At 39.0% G+C, this 16,010-nt stretch overlaps 1 protein-coding gene across 2 annotated transcripts in view; it reads left to right on the plus strand.

Annotated features, from left to right (window-relative positions):
* The window catches only part of NRP1 (neuropilin 1), a 113,243-nt gene that overhangs the window by 73,234 nt on the left and 23,999 nt on the right, over window positions 1–16,010 (plus strand). For both annotated transcript variants that reach the window (XM_058025291.1, XM_058025301.1), the window contains exons 7-10: window positions 6,130–6,285; window positions 8,975–9,119; window positions 10,556–10,887; window positions 15,355–15,499. In XM_058025291.1, coding sequence (XP_057881274.1) covers window positions 6,130–6,285; window positions 8,975–9,119; window positions 10,556–10,887; window positions 15,355–15,499 — 778 coding nt within the window. The remainder of the gene's footprint in view (window positions 1–6,129; window positions 6,286–8,974; window positions 9,120–10,555; window positions 10,888–15,354; window positions 15,500–16,010) is intronic.

Genomic DNA, 16,010 nt, shown 5'->3' on the forward strand with positions numbered 1-16,010 from the left:
AAAAAAAAAATTAACATAAGAGTGGGAGAATGTGCCATGAATCCAGATGCAACACAGCCCACACAAGCATTATCTTTTCTCTGTCAGAGACACAGAAGCTTTTTCTTTTATTCTTTTCTTGTCTTTTCTTCTTTCCTTTATGTTTCTGGATTTCATTTTTCTTAGGCTTTCTGCATCTTTTCCTTCTTGAACCAGCTTCATAATGATGACTGAGGTTCTCTTATGTTTATCAGTCATACTTTTTCACCATTATCCTAAATTCTCTCCTATAGAAACTGGCTGATGTGCTTCTGGGAAAAGTTGCTGTACTCAATTCTGTGACCACAGCATCAGTAGCTGAACTTGATAGCATCTTTTGACTCTATTCTTTGTTTTCAGTTGGGGGAATCTTTACACTTACATTTTTTTCTTCTGCAGAAAGAGATTTGAGCAGAAGGTGAAGATTGTGAAAATATATATATTTCAACTGCTAAAGAAAGGTTCTTTTCCCTTTTGCTGCCAAGAATTCCTGTGTCTTTGGCTTGAATGTTTTCTCATCTCTTCTTCCATGCTTCCCCGTTTTGCCAAGTCACATAAGCATCAGTTCAGTAAAACAAGCTGACTGGGGACAGTTGTTAGGCACAACTGTTCTTTGCCAAGTCACTGCTTTCCCTTTTGGGGCTTTCAGGACGTTGCTGTCAAGGTCAATGAGAAAGACTTCAGTCTCTTCAGGAGAGATCTTAATAAGAGCAATATTTTCTCCCTACCTTCTTTCTGGAGCTGCTGCAACTATCACTGAGAGTTTTACACAAAGATTTGAGGTAGTTTATAAGCTTAACTATTTTCACTTAAATCCAGGATGAATATTTACAACCTGTCATTAATCAAGGAGTTGTGCTCTTGTAATGACTACTCATGTCAAGAGAATGAAGACTTTTGGAAGTCATTTTCCAACCAAATTAATTAGACTATTTTCAGAATTTCTACTGGAGCCTGTCCCATTCCTACTTAGCATTACAATCTAAGAAATTAAGGAATTAAGTCATAGTTGTATATACCTTATGAGAAAGCTTGATTGGCCAAATCAACAGCAGTGTTAAGAAAGTAGATCAACTCTCGCTTAATTAAATATTTGACAGAACAGTGAAGCGTCACAGCAGTTAATCTGACTCAGAGCACTGTATGCTATCTAGGGAAATGACACGGTTCTCTAAAAATATTTGCTTTGGTATGTTGTGTCAAGTGATGGATTGTACAGCTTTTCAAGCCACAAGAGATGCCCACAACAAAAAGCTTCCTGTTGTTAATCAAACTCTAGCACTCGGTACTTTATTTTCTCAGGCTGTTGAACAGACCTACAGTAGGAGTGCTAAAAGCTGGCAAAACTGCTCCCTTGCTACAGCTCCCTCAATGACTGTATTTTATTTAACAAGGCAGATTTTCATCCTGAAGATAAGGTCTTCCATACTACAACCCAGTTATTTATGATTACAGGAAGAAGCAATATTAATTTCAAGCCGTGTATGTTCTGTGTCATTCTTTATCCAGCAGTTTGCTCAGATTTGCTACGTGATGCATTGTGCGGAGCTAAATGTTATTTTTTTCCTTCTCCTTAACTGGTCTCAAGTAAAATGCATATGCCAGCCCTTGCATGTGTTTGCCTTAAAAATGTGTCACCCACCTGCATTTTTTGGAGACAGTGCTACAGCAATAAGAATATTTCTCCTGGATGCTATGAGATATTGTGGAATAAATAGAGAGGAAGTAATTCATATGTAGAAACAGCTAGTGCCTTGCAATATGCTTCTGTAGGAAATAAATTGATTTTAGAAATAGGAACAAGTGAGGCTTTTTTGAAAAAAAAAAGAACATTTCTCTGCTGGAAAAAAAAAAAACCACATTCGAGATGCTCCTCATTTTTGGTAAGGTAGGGGCCCATTCCTATAGTCAAGTCTGGTCCCAGACTTGCACTTTCAAATAAAGATATTCACATTGCAGTGCACGCAACTATCAAAGGCTGTCATTTTGGATAAGGCCCTTAGGCATCATTTTCCAAGAGAGATATGCTTCTTAAACTGAATGAAAGTGAAAATTTGAAAAAAAAGAAAAAGAACTTGAAACATGCTGCTGTTAGTCAAAGCTGAAAGTCTGGTCATGGAAATGAAATGTGAAGATTTCAGGTTTGGAGACAGCTGCCTATCTCAGATCACAGCCATAAGGCTTGCAATAACTTACAAAATCGCTTGCATTTTCTAAAATAAATACCAGATGTTTGTTTATCATATGTGCAGAACGTTAAATGTCAAATAATTGCAGGGAAATGCATTTGATGTTCATCTTCAAAAGTACTGTATTTCAACACCACATCTCTTCACAGTCACTCTAACATGAAACACAAGTTCTTGAAACAAAAAGGACAAGAAGGCCAAAACGAAAAGCTAGTTATTAAAGACTTATATCATAATCATAGCTGGAGTAGCCTGCATCTGAGAAAAAGGGGTTACCTCTGGTCACATTAACACTTGGAGACGTCTTTGGAGAGGACATACTGTGTTGACTGAAACTTATACACAGAGGTGGACTCTCCAGACATAAGCTTCAAGATGAAGAAAGCTTCCTGTCTGGTGACACAGCTGTTCCAGAGCTATTACCCTCTGCGCTGACTCCTCTGGGAAAAATAGAGAAGACCTGTGTCTTATCACAGCTACACTTTGGTACCTTCAGCTTCCAGTTGTTACTAGCAATTGATATGGTTGCACTTCAATTCTGAACAGTCCCAGTGACTTTTAGAATCTGTGTTTTATGGGCAACTTTTTGCATTTTATAGAAAGCAAACTTTCAAAAATCATTGGAACAAAAACAAAATGCATCACAAAGTGATTAATGAGGGGAAGCTTAACAGCCCATTAAAATGTGTCATGCAGTTTCTACATAATTCATTTCTATCATCTTACTTAGAGAAGATTGTTACATTTAGAGCTTAATTTGCAAACATACCTAGGCACCACAGAGGGGTGCACAGTGTTGCAATTCTGTTTGCATGCACCTGGAGAGGGGCAGCTCCCCTCCAGAGGCCACGGCAGGGAACTGTCAAAGGGAAGTAAATGCCTTAAGCCCTACCTCTCTCCTGGACTTTTTCACTGACAGAGTTAGTACTAAACATTCCAAGAGACCCTTCTGCTTCTCTGTTGTTTAATCTCATCTTTCTTGTTTGCACTGCTTCTTTCTCACAAAACACCAATGGAGAAATGTTGTTCTTCTTTCCTTTATCAGCTTGTGAGCAAACAGCCCCTGGCATGCAGCAGGTCTGGGGTCACAGCTTGCCTTTGCAAGGGCTTTAAAGCTGTGCTGAACACTTGAGCTGTCAGACTCCAGGAGAGGACTACTGCTGACATGGTTCCAGTTTGCAAGAGCACACAAAGATTTGCTGACTTGGAGAGAAAGCACATCCATGTGAAGAGATGTTCTCCCTAACAAGGAGAGCCCTCCTTCCTCCAGTAATGTCTTTCTCAGTTACTGGAGCCAGGAGTGCTAATGAGGTTACCTTTCCTTCCTTACTTATAGGCAATAAATCAGAAGTCCCCTCAGAGTCTCCCTCTCTCCCAGTGAGAGTTCTGCCAGGTTCTAGGCATGAAAGTACATGTCCATATCCATTGTGTGTTTGGGACTTAATCCTGGGCAGTAAGATGGATGCTGTAGGATATTCAGTGCCCTGGAGTTAAGAAGGTGTATTGAATTCTTGAATTTAGGACCAAGCAAAATTTGGGGCCTGAAGTTTTCTGACAGGACAAGCCTGAGGCCTGAATGATCAGTGACTGGTAGCAATTGATATGTCAGGCATCAAATAATCAAATCTTCCTAAGCTACCAATGTTAAATTTTAACTTGGCTTCAAATACCTAGAACTCTTGTAAAAGGCCATTGCTTGACTTTATTCACAATGAAGTACTTACTGTATATTAAAAAGCCTCTACTAGAATAATTTCAAATCAGTTGGAATGGTACAGGCTTGGGACCCTAATCATTTCAAAACTGAAGAGCTGTTTCAAATTGTAAGAGAGGCAGATCATTTAAATAACTTAGCTCTGTGCTCCCTCAGACTTCCAGATTTTCAAGTGCACTTCAGCCTGGAAGTGAATGTGGTATTGGACATAACTCAGTGCAGCACACTTTACAATCAGCAGAGTACAGCTTGGAGAGCATTTGAAGTTAAGCTGAGATTGCTCAGAGCAATGATGCCCAGATTCCCCCATTAACTTTCAGATTGCAACAATCTAACATCTGAGACTCTCCAGTTACTTTAAATCACTTGATTGTTTTTGTGAGGTGGCGCTGGGATTTTATTTTTTTTTTAAGACTGAATTTTTTTTAATCACACAAAACCAAAATGTTGCAGTATTTCACCCCTAAAGACAAGGGCTAAAATGTTACATATAGACTTCATGAGCCTAACAAACTGGGGCAGGGGCTTTGGCCTGAAAGCCAGTTCTATCTGTCTCACACAAGGCTGCTATTCTTGTGCTGGAGGACTCCAAAATGCCTTGCATATGACATGGGCACTGAGAGAGTGACACTGTCCTCAACAGAACTTCCTTCAGCCTTTTGAGAGAGAATGCACAGCATGTTGATTTAACTGCTCCAGTGCCTTTGGATATATGACATAAATCCAGGAAAAAGGATGCCTGTGAGACACAGGACACACATACTCTGCATCCTACATACTTTGGAAATACTGAAAGAGACTGGGATATTCATGGGGCCATTCAATTGAGAATGGTTAATTCAACCTATTATCCTACTAAACTCTGGACAACTGAAGTAAGGGGGGAAAATTACACTGATTAATATTTTGTGAATAGGGGCATTTTTTACTGAAATCAAATTACCTACTTTAGGAAACAAAGGTTCTCGCTACAGACAAAGACAGTGAAGAATTTGATTTTACTTGGTTGGTTGTTATGGCTAAAAAAGGCTGTAAGGAAATGGCAGAGGTTTCAAAACTGTGCTCACCAAACTGACTGTAATAAAGTGTTTTGCCCAGTTTCAGCTATTTGGCAGCTGGGCTTGAGCACAGGGATAAGGGGTTCTTTTGCCAGCAGAACTGAGTAGCCAGCTACTTAGGTAGCTGTATTCCTGCACCCCACATCATTCTCCCAAATATGTTGATACTTCTTGGATGCCACATGATGAACTAGATAAGGAAAAGACCTGGATGAAAAATAAATAATGGGGGAGAGCAAGGTTAACCTAAATCACCTGTCCATTTGTAATGGACAATGTAGTTCCATGAGAGAAGGAGGAGACAAAAGAGTGAAGAAGAGAGATGACCTCTAATACACATTCATGTGCATTTCTCCAGGGAGTTCAAAATGAATTGTTTTCTAATGAGAGAAGTTGGAATTTGAATTTGACAGTTGGAACAGAATTACTAGACTTGTGCTAATGCTTCTTTCTTTTCCCTAAATACATCATGCAGTACTAGCAACTAATTTGTCTTTTTCCCAACAAAATCACACAGTGGTTTGTAATTATCTTGTGACCAACTAATATACATTGGGATTCTTCTCTTCTATTTGCAAGTAATGATCTTCTGGGTTTTAGCAGAATTCTTCTTATCATTCCATAAGTGCAACTTTGATTATCCTAGTAAATGCCATCCCGTTTCTACTGCCACAGTCCTCAGGGTCACTCAGCTCTCACTGTATGAGTCTCCTCTGCGTTGGCAACACCTTGCAGCTGAGTGTCCTTTGGGAATTTCATTAGCATCTATGCAAGTGCTTAATGAAAGTATTAAGTAAGGTTGTTCAGCAGGCTGGTCCTTGAGGAATTTCTCTGGTAACTCCTCTGCAGTCTGGTGGTTCCCACTTGCACTGATGGTGTCTCTGGTTCCTCCCTCGCAGAGGAAAGAGAATTCTCTGGTGTGTGAAGAACATTCCTGGCTAATTAGGCAAATTTTCCTGAATTCTGTGATGACAACATTTACAAAAGAGGAGATTATGTCTATGTTATTGTCAACAATATTTGGCAGTTTGCTTTATATAAAATCCTTATTATTTTTGTAAGGCAGGTGAGGTAGAGAGGGTGCCACTGCTCCAATGTTGTTACGCTCTGAACTAGTTGTCCTCACATTCCAAATTATTCTCTACCACAGGTCGACCTGGGCCTTCTCCGCTTTGTTTCTGGAATTGGGACCCAAGGAGCCATCTCAAAAGAAACAAAGAAAGAATATTATCTGAAAACGTACCGTGTAGATGTCAGCTCCAATGGAGAGGACTGGATTACACTGAAGGAGGGAAACAAGCCTGTTGTAAGTATTTTTTTTTCTTTTATTGTCTCTCTTCAGCTGAGAAATAGTCTGCTGAACTGTTTAGTTGTTATTATCTGTTTAAAAAAGAGGAATAAGGTTTAATCAGGTTGATCCGCACTATTTCCCAAATCCAAAAGCCAGCTCGTGTCTCAGTAGTAATGGGACACAGAAATTGTTTATGCAAAGCCTAGAGCAGCTGAAAATGGTGTAAGGTCATGCCCTATGTATTGAACTCACCATAATTTGAGTAATTTTCTGTCTTTTTCCTGGACTGTTCTGCTGTTTCCCTGTTTCTCAGAGAATTTCTATGTGACCTTGAGAAAAACATTATGCAGAACTTCTCAAAAAATGTGTCTGTCTGTTATGTGCAGTGAAGCTCTGGATATGCAATAAGTCAGTGCCTCAGCTCCCTGTGCATGGCCATGCAGCACTGCTAGCAGATGATTAGTGGTTTGTTAGACTTCCAAGTATCTCAGTGATGGGGGTCATGCAGACAGATGATTAGGCACATCTTTCCATCCTTATAGATTTTTATCACCTTTCCATTTATCAGCAGATTTGCTCTCTGTGACCTCCCAATGAAACAGCTTTAGACGCTCATAAGAAAAAATTGTCATTATCCGCTACCATGAGCATAAAGCTCATTACTGAGAAGTCAGTTCTGCTCCAGCTCGCACATGAATAGCCCCAGTGAGGCTGTGCCTTCCTTCCCACCTCACTCAGGATGTGCCTGAGAGCAGCATCCCCAGAGGCTGCCAGGGGCTGATGCAATTGGAGTCGTTTTGTGGTACCTCCCTTCAAAACAGCTTTTTTGTGACCCCTCTGTAAAGACACAGAAGAGCTGTACAATATCAAAGTCTATCAGTGTAACCCTATCTAGCCCTAAATATTTGGTTACTGGTTTGTCCCTGACTCATCTGTAAGGGCTATGCCAAGTCCACTACATTTATCTAATCAATGTGGTAACAGTGTTTAACAAATACGTCTTGCTCTTTTTGAAGCCCTTTGGAAAACAATAAAAAATGAATACTGAAAGCTTCTCTCTGGCAGGTATTATCCTGGTTTTACTGGAAGTTCTAAAAGTCAGATAACACAATGTGGGCACTGTACAGTGATGTATATAAAGATACAATAATTGTCTTGCCCAAAGTCACAAGAGGGGCCAGGGCAGTGGCTGGTATGAGACACTGGGTTTCCTGACTGGATTCTGTAATCTGAACAAATGCTTCTTTCAAAATCAAACCATGCCTGATTTTCATTACCAGCTTCAATTTGTAAACTCTCCAAAAGTGTATTTTACATGAGTTTCTCTTGCACATGCTGTCTTTAATTAGTGAGAACATTTCCTAAACCTGTGTCACTTGTACAAAGAGTTTGTTTAAAAAATCAGTTTTCTAAAATGGCAGTATTTTGCTGTTGATCAAGACAAGAAAAACATATGCACCAGTCTCCTTCCCAGATATTCTAATTCAAATGAAAACTTTGCAGCTGCAGGTCTCAAGGCAGCCATACACCAATGTTGCACTAACTACACATAAAAATCTGGGTACTTTTGCGAAAAGACTCCTTTTCTCTGTCAGATGCAAACTTTGAGAAAACTACATCAGGTCTTCACAGAAAATAAAAAAGTTACTGGAAGGAAATGCAGTTCCATTAAAAATCTCTTACTAGATATGAAACTCTGATGTTAAATTACTTGAGCTATAACTGAGCCTTATGGGTTGGCAGCTGTGTGCTGTTGGCCCCCGCTCCAAATCAACGCAGCTACTGTAAGGAACAAACAGGAAAGCAGGACAGTGTGTGTAAGAAATGGGAGGATCTCCCATAAAAGGAGAGGGGCCTGCATCCATGGAAAACAACAGGAAATCGGTCCCCTCTACGTGAGGAAGAAGCAGGAAGCTGAATCACCTTCTTTGGACTGGAACATTGCAAGGTTTTGGCTGGGCTAGGAAGGAGTGTGTCTGCAGCATCCTCAACATGAAAGCACAGCACAATCATGTGCTTCTGGTGGAAGTCTCATTGTTCATCTAATTTGACTGCCAGCCTCGGGGGATGCAGGGAAAATCTTGGAGCCTGCTAAACAGATTTTAAATAGACTTCAATCTCAATATGCAAGGCGAAGGAAATACTGAGACCTTGTTGAAAAGGATTTGAAGACAGGGTGTTAACAAAGCAAGGTTTGCACAATACATTTTAAAAATCTTAAGCCCAAGGTCAGCAAAATAATATATATATTTATCATAACTATATAGGATTTTTATATGGTCTAATTGAAATCCAAATCTTTAATTTGAGCCTGAGATTTTTTAGCTTTCTGCATTATTTGATGAGTGTACAAGAAATAGAACTGCTTTAGTGGGGCATTGGGGGATTCTTCCAGGACACAGGAGTTGTTGGGTGACGAAGACCAGGGTTTGTCATTCCTGCATATAGATCTGGGCATTAGGAACAACTTTTTTAGTATCATTGAACACCTTACATCTTCGTTTTTCCTCCCCAAGGAAAGCAAACCTGTCTGCAAAAGTTGTGTTAGAAGATTAATGAAATAGTTTCCCATGCAAGTTTTTGTCTCAGCCCCCACAACCAACCCTGGCTAGACCTCATATCAAAACTATCTGTAAAACACAGAACTATAAGCACCACTTAAGAGAAAGCCTAACAAATATATACTTTTTCTTTCCACACAAAGGTGTTTCAAGGAAATAGCAATCCCACTGATGTTGTTTACAGAGCTTTTGCCAAACCAGTTTTAACACGGTTTGTGAGAATCAGACCTGTGTCTTGGGAAAATGGAGTTTCACTGAGATTTGAAGTGTATGGCTGCAAGATAACAGGTAGGTCTTGGGAAAGATTATAAAATATAGGGATTTTACTGTGCCTATACTGTGGGATTTATTTTTATGGGTAAAATTCATGAACATGATTTCCACCACAATCTGAATGTAGAAATGTTTTTTTAAAAAAGATAATAAAACACCACAAACCAAACATCCAGTGTTATCTGAATATTTTTATGATGCTATATTTTAGTTTTATTTACTTTTATTGCAATCGCTTTACAGCTTCATGCAAAATTCCTGAGATACACAGATATTTTGCAAATTCCCATGTCATTTTTTCCCTTCTAACCTTTCAGTCCATCTCTCTTATGTCTGCTATTCATAGGTAGTTCTGAGCAGGTTTCTCAAGGAACACACATGACTAGGATTAAAAGGATTGCAAGGTACAAACACTTATATCTGAGGTCTGTGCAAATAATGGTGGTTATAGTCAAGTTCCAGTCATGATCAGTATGGCAAAGTAATTCCTTTATATCACACAGTTACCTGTCAAAAATTTTTAGAAATATCTTTTTTACAGTTACAAGTTTTCTATAATTTCTACACAGTGGAAGTGCCTTTATCTATAAAGTAGAAATACAACTTACATTTGAAAGAAAATTATAATGATTTATTAGACTTTAGAAAGCTAAGTTTTCTAGCACATTTTTAGCACTTAATACAGTTCAATGGCATTTTTTGCATAATTTCTACTATTTAGGTTTTTTTTTCTTTTCGAGTGTTTCTTTAGCCTTGAAAAGGTTTCTTAGAAGCGGTTTCCACACAGAAGGAAAATAAGATTACTGATTACTTTGTTAGAGAATTACAAGTCATTCTATGAAATCTTTTCAGATTAGATGTAGGTAATCAGATCTACTGTTTCATTCTACATTAGAATTCTTAATGTCTTGTTAGCAGGTACTTCTAATTTTTTTTAATCTAGCATCATAAAAGAAGCAACTATTTCACTTCTGTGTCACCTAAAAAAGTCTGAGAGATAAAAAAATGCATTAGGAAAATCTCAAGTGCAACAGTAAATTATATTTTCATGTATGAAGATTTCCATTTCCAATGTCACCAAAATTAGGTAATCTGCAACGAGGTTTTGGCTGGTTTTGGAAGTTTTCTCTGAGGAAATATTCACAAATTCAGATGGCCCTGCACTCTTTTAGCAAGAAGAATAGAAAACAAGAATAGAATAGGATTTTCTGATCCTTTTGGTTCCCACCAAGCCAAAAATACTTGTCGTATTTTGGTACTTCCTGCTAAAACTAGGATGTGCAAGTTTGAACGAATGAAAATTATATACAAATCCAATAGATTACTTTAACTATAAGAAATAAATAAGTAATTAGCTATGATAGTTTAATTGGCTGATGTGTCCAGTTTCTGTTTTGGCGCTTGTTCAGAACAACTATTTAATTTATTTGGATTTTTTTTTTTCTCTGTAGATTATCCTTGTTCTGGGATGCTGGGTATGGTGTCTGGCCTTATTCCTGACTCTCAGATTACTGCATCTACCCAAGTGGATCGGAACTGGATCCCCGAAAACGCTCGCCTGATAACGAGCCGTTCAGGCTGGGCGCTGCCCCCAAGCACCCATCCATACGCAAATGAATGGCTCCAGATCGACCTCGGAGAGGAAAAGATTGTGAGGGGCATCATTGTCCAGGGAGGCAAGCACCGAGAAAACAAAGTGTTCATGAGGAAATTCAAAATTGGCTACAGCAACAATGGGTCAGATTGGAAAATGATCATGGATTCCAGCAAGAAAAAGATAAAGGTAAGGGCAAAAAACTGTGCTGAAGAAAAGTTTGCGTCACATTTCTACGCACCTCTGTCTGACCTTAGGAAGGGCACACAGCTGGGGTGAAGCCAAGGAGGAGGACTCCAAGGGCAGCAGCCCTGAAGGAATGCTGTGGGAGCTGTCCCATTCCTGAGGACAAGAGCTGCCTTAGGACATTTACCTCTCTGGCAGCAAGTTTTGCTGATTCGACACTTAGTTCAGGCTTGACTCCTGGCAGCATTGGTGCCTCTCTGGCTCACAACTTACTGCAAAATCCCATGCAAAGGAATTACTCTAAAAAGCCAAACTCTAAAACTGAGAGTAAACAAACTTACTTGAGACAAATTTATTTGAATGACTTTTGTTTTTCTTCTTTCTGTTAGAGCTATAGAATGAGAATGGTGTTACTCAGCTCAATGGGGTACCTGTTGTGTTTCTCAGCTGCCTGTAGATTGCTTTGAGAGTTTCACAGGTTCTCTGTAGTGATCTGATCCAAAAGAAAGTGGTGAAGTTTTGGTCATGTTATCCCAAATGAGAAGTACTATTATATTCTCACAAGGGAAGCATCTTGGAGGATGCTTGAGAACACATTTCCAGAGGAGGGCCAAATCAATTGCTGGGTTAGATTCCAAGGAAAAGGAAATAATTGTGGCCCAGAAGAGTTTCTTGGAATGTATCTGTTTTGATTTGGTTTTGGATGTATGCATTTCAGGACCTAAATTACACTGGGCATTTAGCTTATTTACTCCAAGTCCCATTGAAGTCTTCCATCCCATTTTGCTATCTCTGCTCACAAAGTGCATTTTTGCCTCAAAAGGCACAACTCTTTCTTAGTCCTCCTACCCAGTTCCTTGAAGAAATAAGTAAGCATGCAGCCCTGCTCACAAATTGGTGCTGTTAGTACTGTAGTACTGAGATGACCAGGGAATCGTGTACCAAAACGTGCCCTCAAAAGGCAAATTGTTGTGGTGCTTGGCAGATGGGATCCTGGGAATTGCTCCATTTCTCATCTGTGTTAGTTGGAAAATTAGATGTAAAAGCTGTTTTGCTGTATAGACTCATCCATTGGAGGAACCTGTGTTTCCTTAAAGGAAAAGCTGAGTGGGCCCATGGATGTAGCTTTTCCAAGCACATTTGGTAAATATTGGACTTCATTCTCTCCTGTTTTAATCTCGCTGAATATGTCTGCATTTTCTCACTTTTCATCATTTGTTTGGGGGATTAAAACTAAATGGATTCAGCCTTTGCAGTCATCTCCTTTCTCTTGTTACCATGAGTTTTGACTTCATCATAAAGTGTGAAGGGAGTGTAAATCAACAATGGGATCTTACCATTTTCTTTCTAAAATAGATGTTGTTTTGACATGTACTTCTACACTGTGGCTCAACGAGGGAAAAAAATAATGCCATATGCTTTCGAAGCAGCGCGCCGTCTGCTGCATGGCTTTCTGTTTTCTAATACAGGCACTTGCCATCATTGTCAGAAGTTAGCAGTTTGACAAGAAAACTAGTGTGCTAACTAATGCACTGAGCCCATCCTCAGTTTTCATCACCACCAGAAATTAACTTCCAAGATTAATGGAACGGAGAGGGCTGGAATTCAAATCTCTTGTGGCATAATTATAATCCTTCCTAAAAATTCAATATACTTAATAAACTTTATTCCAAAGCAAAAGTCTTCTTTAAAGAGAATAGGATAAATCCCATGATTTTGGAGCCTGAGGAATTTAAAATGTTAATACTGGAATGTAGTGTTTTAACTGTAAGTAGAGCTGGATGGGACAGGATGCTATAATGAGTCACAGCAGGAACATGGATTAGAAACAGCCCCGTTATAAGAAATGAAACACATCGTTTCACTTGGTAAAAGTCGTGAGTTTCAATAAACAAACAACTGCATTTCACAGAAGAAAGAGCAGTGACAGGCTAAACATAACAACAGAATGTGTCCAAAGGGTGAAACATTACCTTGTTTCTTAACATGATCTTGTCATTCATGCCTGCAGCTGCTTTCACAAAGCCTGCCATGACTCCTTCCTCTTTGGCTGACCCAATTTCAGCTATTTTTGAGTGTGCAAAATGTTTCCCCCTTTGAGTGCTTTAGCTCAAGCACTCAAAGGAGGGAAAATCACAAATCATCAAATAACCATGCAGAACTCCATTTCAAAATCCAATTTGTATTTCTTGTCCATGGGCTTGCTTACTCAAGCTTACTCCAAAAAGTCATCTTTCTCTTTCATGCTTCTTTCCTCCTTTCACTTTTTATGGGGGTAGAATGAGTTGTTTTGAGTTTTTTGCTGTTGTTTTTAAAATTACTCTCCTAATTTCTGGTACAAGAAACTTCAGAACACCCTGTCATTTAGAACATCCTTTTAAAATTTTTCTGCAATGTTTATTTTGATTTTAAAATAAGTTAGGCAGATTTTTTCTGCTCACCATCTTAGCTCCTCTTTTGTTTAACTATTATTTATTATACCTTATTTTTGTAGTGGAGTACAGCAATTTGTGACATAGCTTGTATAAAGGACACTCTCAAAGTGAAGTTTTGCTGTACACTCCTCTCTCCTCTCCCACAAAGAGTATCAGTATGTGTTTTAAATGAACAGTCAAAATTGAATCACAGGCAGCTCTGCTCTACAAAGGACAGTGATTCAATGTAATTCTAGATGCCTATTGAATCCTAATGTCTATGTGTCAGTACTCCATAGTGATGTCTTTTATAAATCAGTTTTCATTATTATATGTTGCTATTAAGACTACTATTAAAAAAGGGAGCAAGGATTCCTCAGATACATGTGTCTGTCTACTTTTTACACATAAAATGGCATTCATTCTTTTTCATATAGTAGGTAGCTTTTCTGATCATTTGCACTATATTGTTATTCAAATATAATAATATGTAATTCCATGTCAATTAGATCTGACAAGCCCTCTACACATGAATTTGTGACAACTGTCTTCCAAGCACTGACAGTACCCTGGGTCAGCCAGTGCCCCTTGAAGCCACCTTGGAGGTGCAATTTCCCTAGGAAGTAGGAAAAGCAGCATTGATGTTAAATTTTTTTTTTTGTTTAATTCTTCACAGTCTCCCATCACTATTGGCTTTTCCAACTGCACTCTGTAAACAGTGGCTGGAAGCATTGTGATCATAATGCAGAGGTGTACAGTAAAAACAAGGAAGGCTTTTAGAACTGCACTGAAAATCCAAGAAGCAATCAGGATTACCTATGCTGATTTTCTGCCTTAGGAATCAGACAGCTTTTCCCATGGCCTCTGTTTTCTCTGCTACAGATGAATAGAAGGAGTTCATTGCAGGTTGGGTTTTGTTCCCATCCAAAATGAAGGGCATCTCATGGTTTCTTCCTGAAGAATGATTCCAGTTTCACAGCAATATCTTAGAAGTATCTTATGGTAGCACTTCTAATCTTAAATTTGAACTGCAGTTCAAAGACATTTTTTAGAGTTTTGCCATTTCAGTAATTCATGGAAAACGTGAAAATACTTTTACTTCATTGTTATATGCATTTTCATATTTTGTACTTTAAAGGCTTTTGTACATTATATTCTGAAGGCATTTTTTGCTATAAAATAGGCATTTTTGCTTTTGCCTATCTTGGGCTATAAAGCTTTCATACCAAGGACCATTTCTTTGTTCAGTTGATTCCTTCTAAGGACTGCTCATCTACATGGAGGCACTTGAGGCGTTGCTGTAAGTCCAAATTATAATGTGTTCTATATGCAAAAGATAAGTGAAAAGGAGAAACTGAAGGTATCAAAGAAATGCCATTGAGAGTTGTATTATGTCTGAAGAACCCAAAGTGCGATTCAGATATGAGATTTTTTGTCTGAAACGTACATTTGCTGACCTGCCTTGCCTGTTGGATTATATTGCAGTTTTGTTAGGAAGCAGCTTTTTTCTCTTTCTTCTAATTCTTCTTCAATAGCTGGCTCACTGGAAGAACTCTTGCAGCTACTGCTCCTGAAGTTTAATTTATGCCTTTTGAAATAGCTACAACTTGTGAAGCTCTGTCACTGGGGGAAATCAGATTGAAATTTTCTCTTGAATAGTTGGATTATTATTGTAACCACTTAAAAGGTGACAGGATCTTCACCTCAGCCATTTTTTTTCCCTGAGAAGTGTTGGAAATGTCACCCAGTTAAACCTCAGATCAGAGTGTCATTTAAAAACATGTCTCATTAAACACTCAGCTCTTGTTATGACCCTGATGGATTAGTTGCTACTGAGTTTATGAAAAATGAAATGCATTACTTTTCCGAGAAGCTTTAACAATGTATTTTCCATTCTCATTTAGGATAGGAATGCCTGACACTTACTAAGCCGTTAGAATATGGCCTATGGCTCACCTAATTCAAAGGCTGCAGAATGAAGGAAAAAAGATGAGCGTGGAAAATGGACTTTTCTTTTCTTTCTATTTTAACCAGTCGCATTTGTCATGCTTTGCAGACTTTTGAAGGCAACACCAACTACGACACGCCTGAGCTGCGGACGTTTGAGCCTGTATCGACACGATTCATACGCGTCTACCCTGAGAGGGCCACGCACGGGGGGCTGGGGCTGAGAATGGAGCTGCTGGGCTGTGAACTTGAAGGTAATTGCTCTGCTAGAAATGAATGCACTTTATTATTTTCATAAATACATTCTCTGCTTGGTCTGCTGCTGAAGACTGCTGTGTGTGCACAGGCAGCACATCGGACTCTCACTTCCATGACTGCCATTAGTGCTGGTTCTTGGCCTGTTCAGCTCCTCTCTGCAACATTTGAATGTGCCCAAGGCACAATTATTATTCTTTTTCCCCTTCCTTTGTTGAATCACAGTGATACTCTCCACCTGCTTTTCCATTCCCTTAAGCATCCTTATGATTATACTTTTGAGAATCATAGAGCTATTAGGAGAGAATAAAGACAGGAACTTAAATTTTATGTTACCATGATGCAACCCTGGAGGAGATGTTTTCCGAGAATGCAGAGGGAGCTTTGCACTAAATATAGTAATTACATCCCTCCATCCTTCAAAGGACCTGAAAGTCACACCACAAACTATGGTAGGCAAAGATCACTGGACTGGACAGTGTCTGTGGTGTTACTTTTGGGGGCTAAAGG

Source organism: Melospiza georgiana, chromosome 1 (genome assembly GCF_028018845.1).
Source record: "Melospiza georgiana isolate bMelGeo1 chromosome 1, bMelGeo1.pri, whole genome shotgun sequence".
In the NCBI taxonomy this organism is placed as follows: domain Eukaryota; kingdom Metazoa; phylum Chordata; class Aves; order Passeriformes; family Passerellidae; genus Melospiza; species Melospiza georgiana.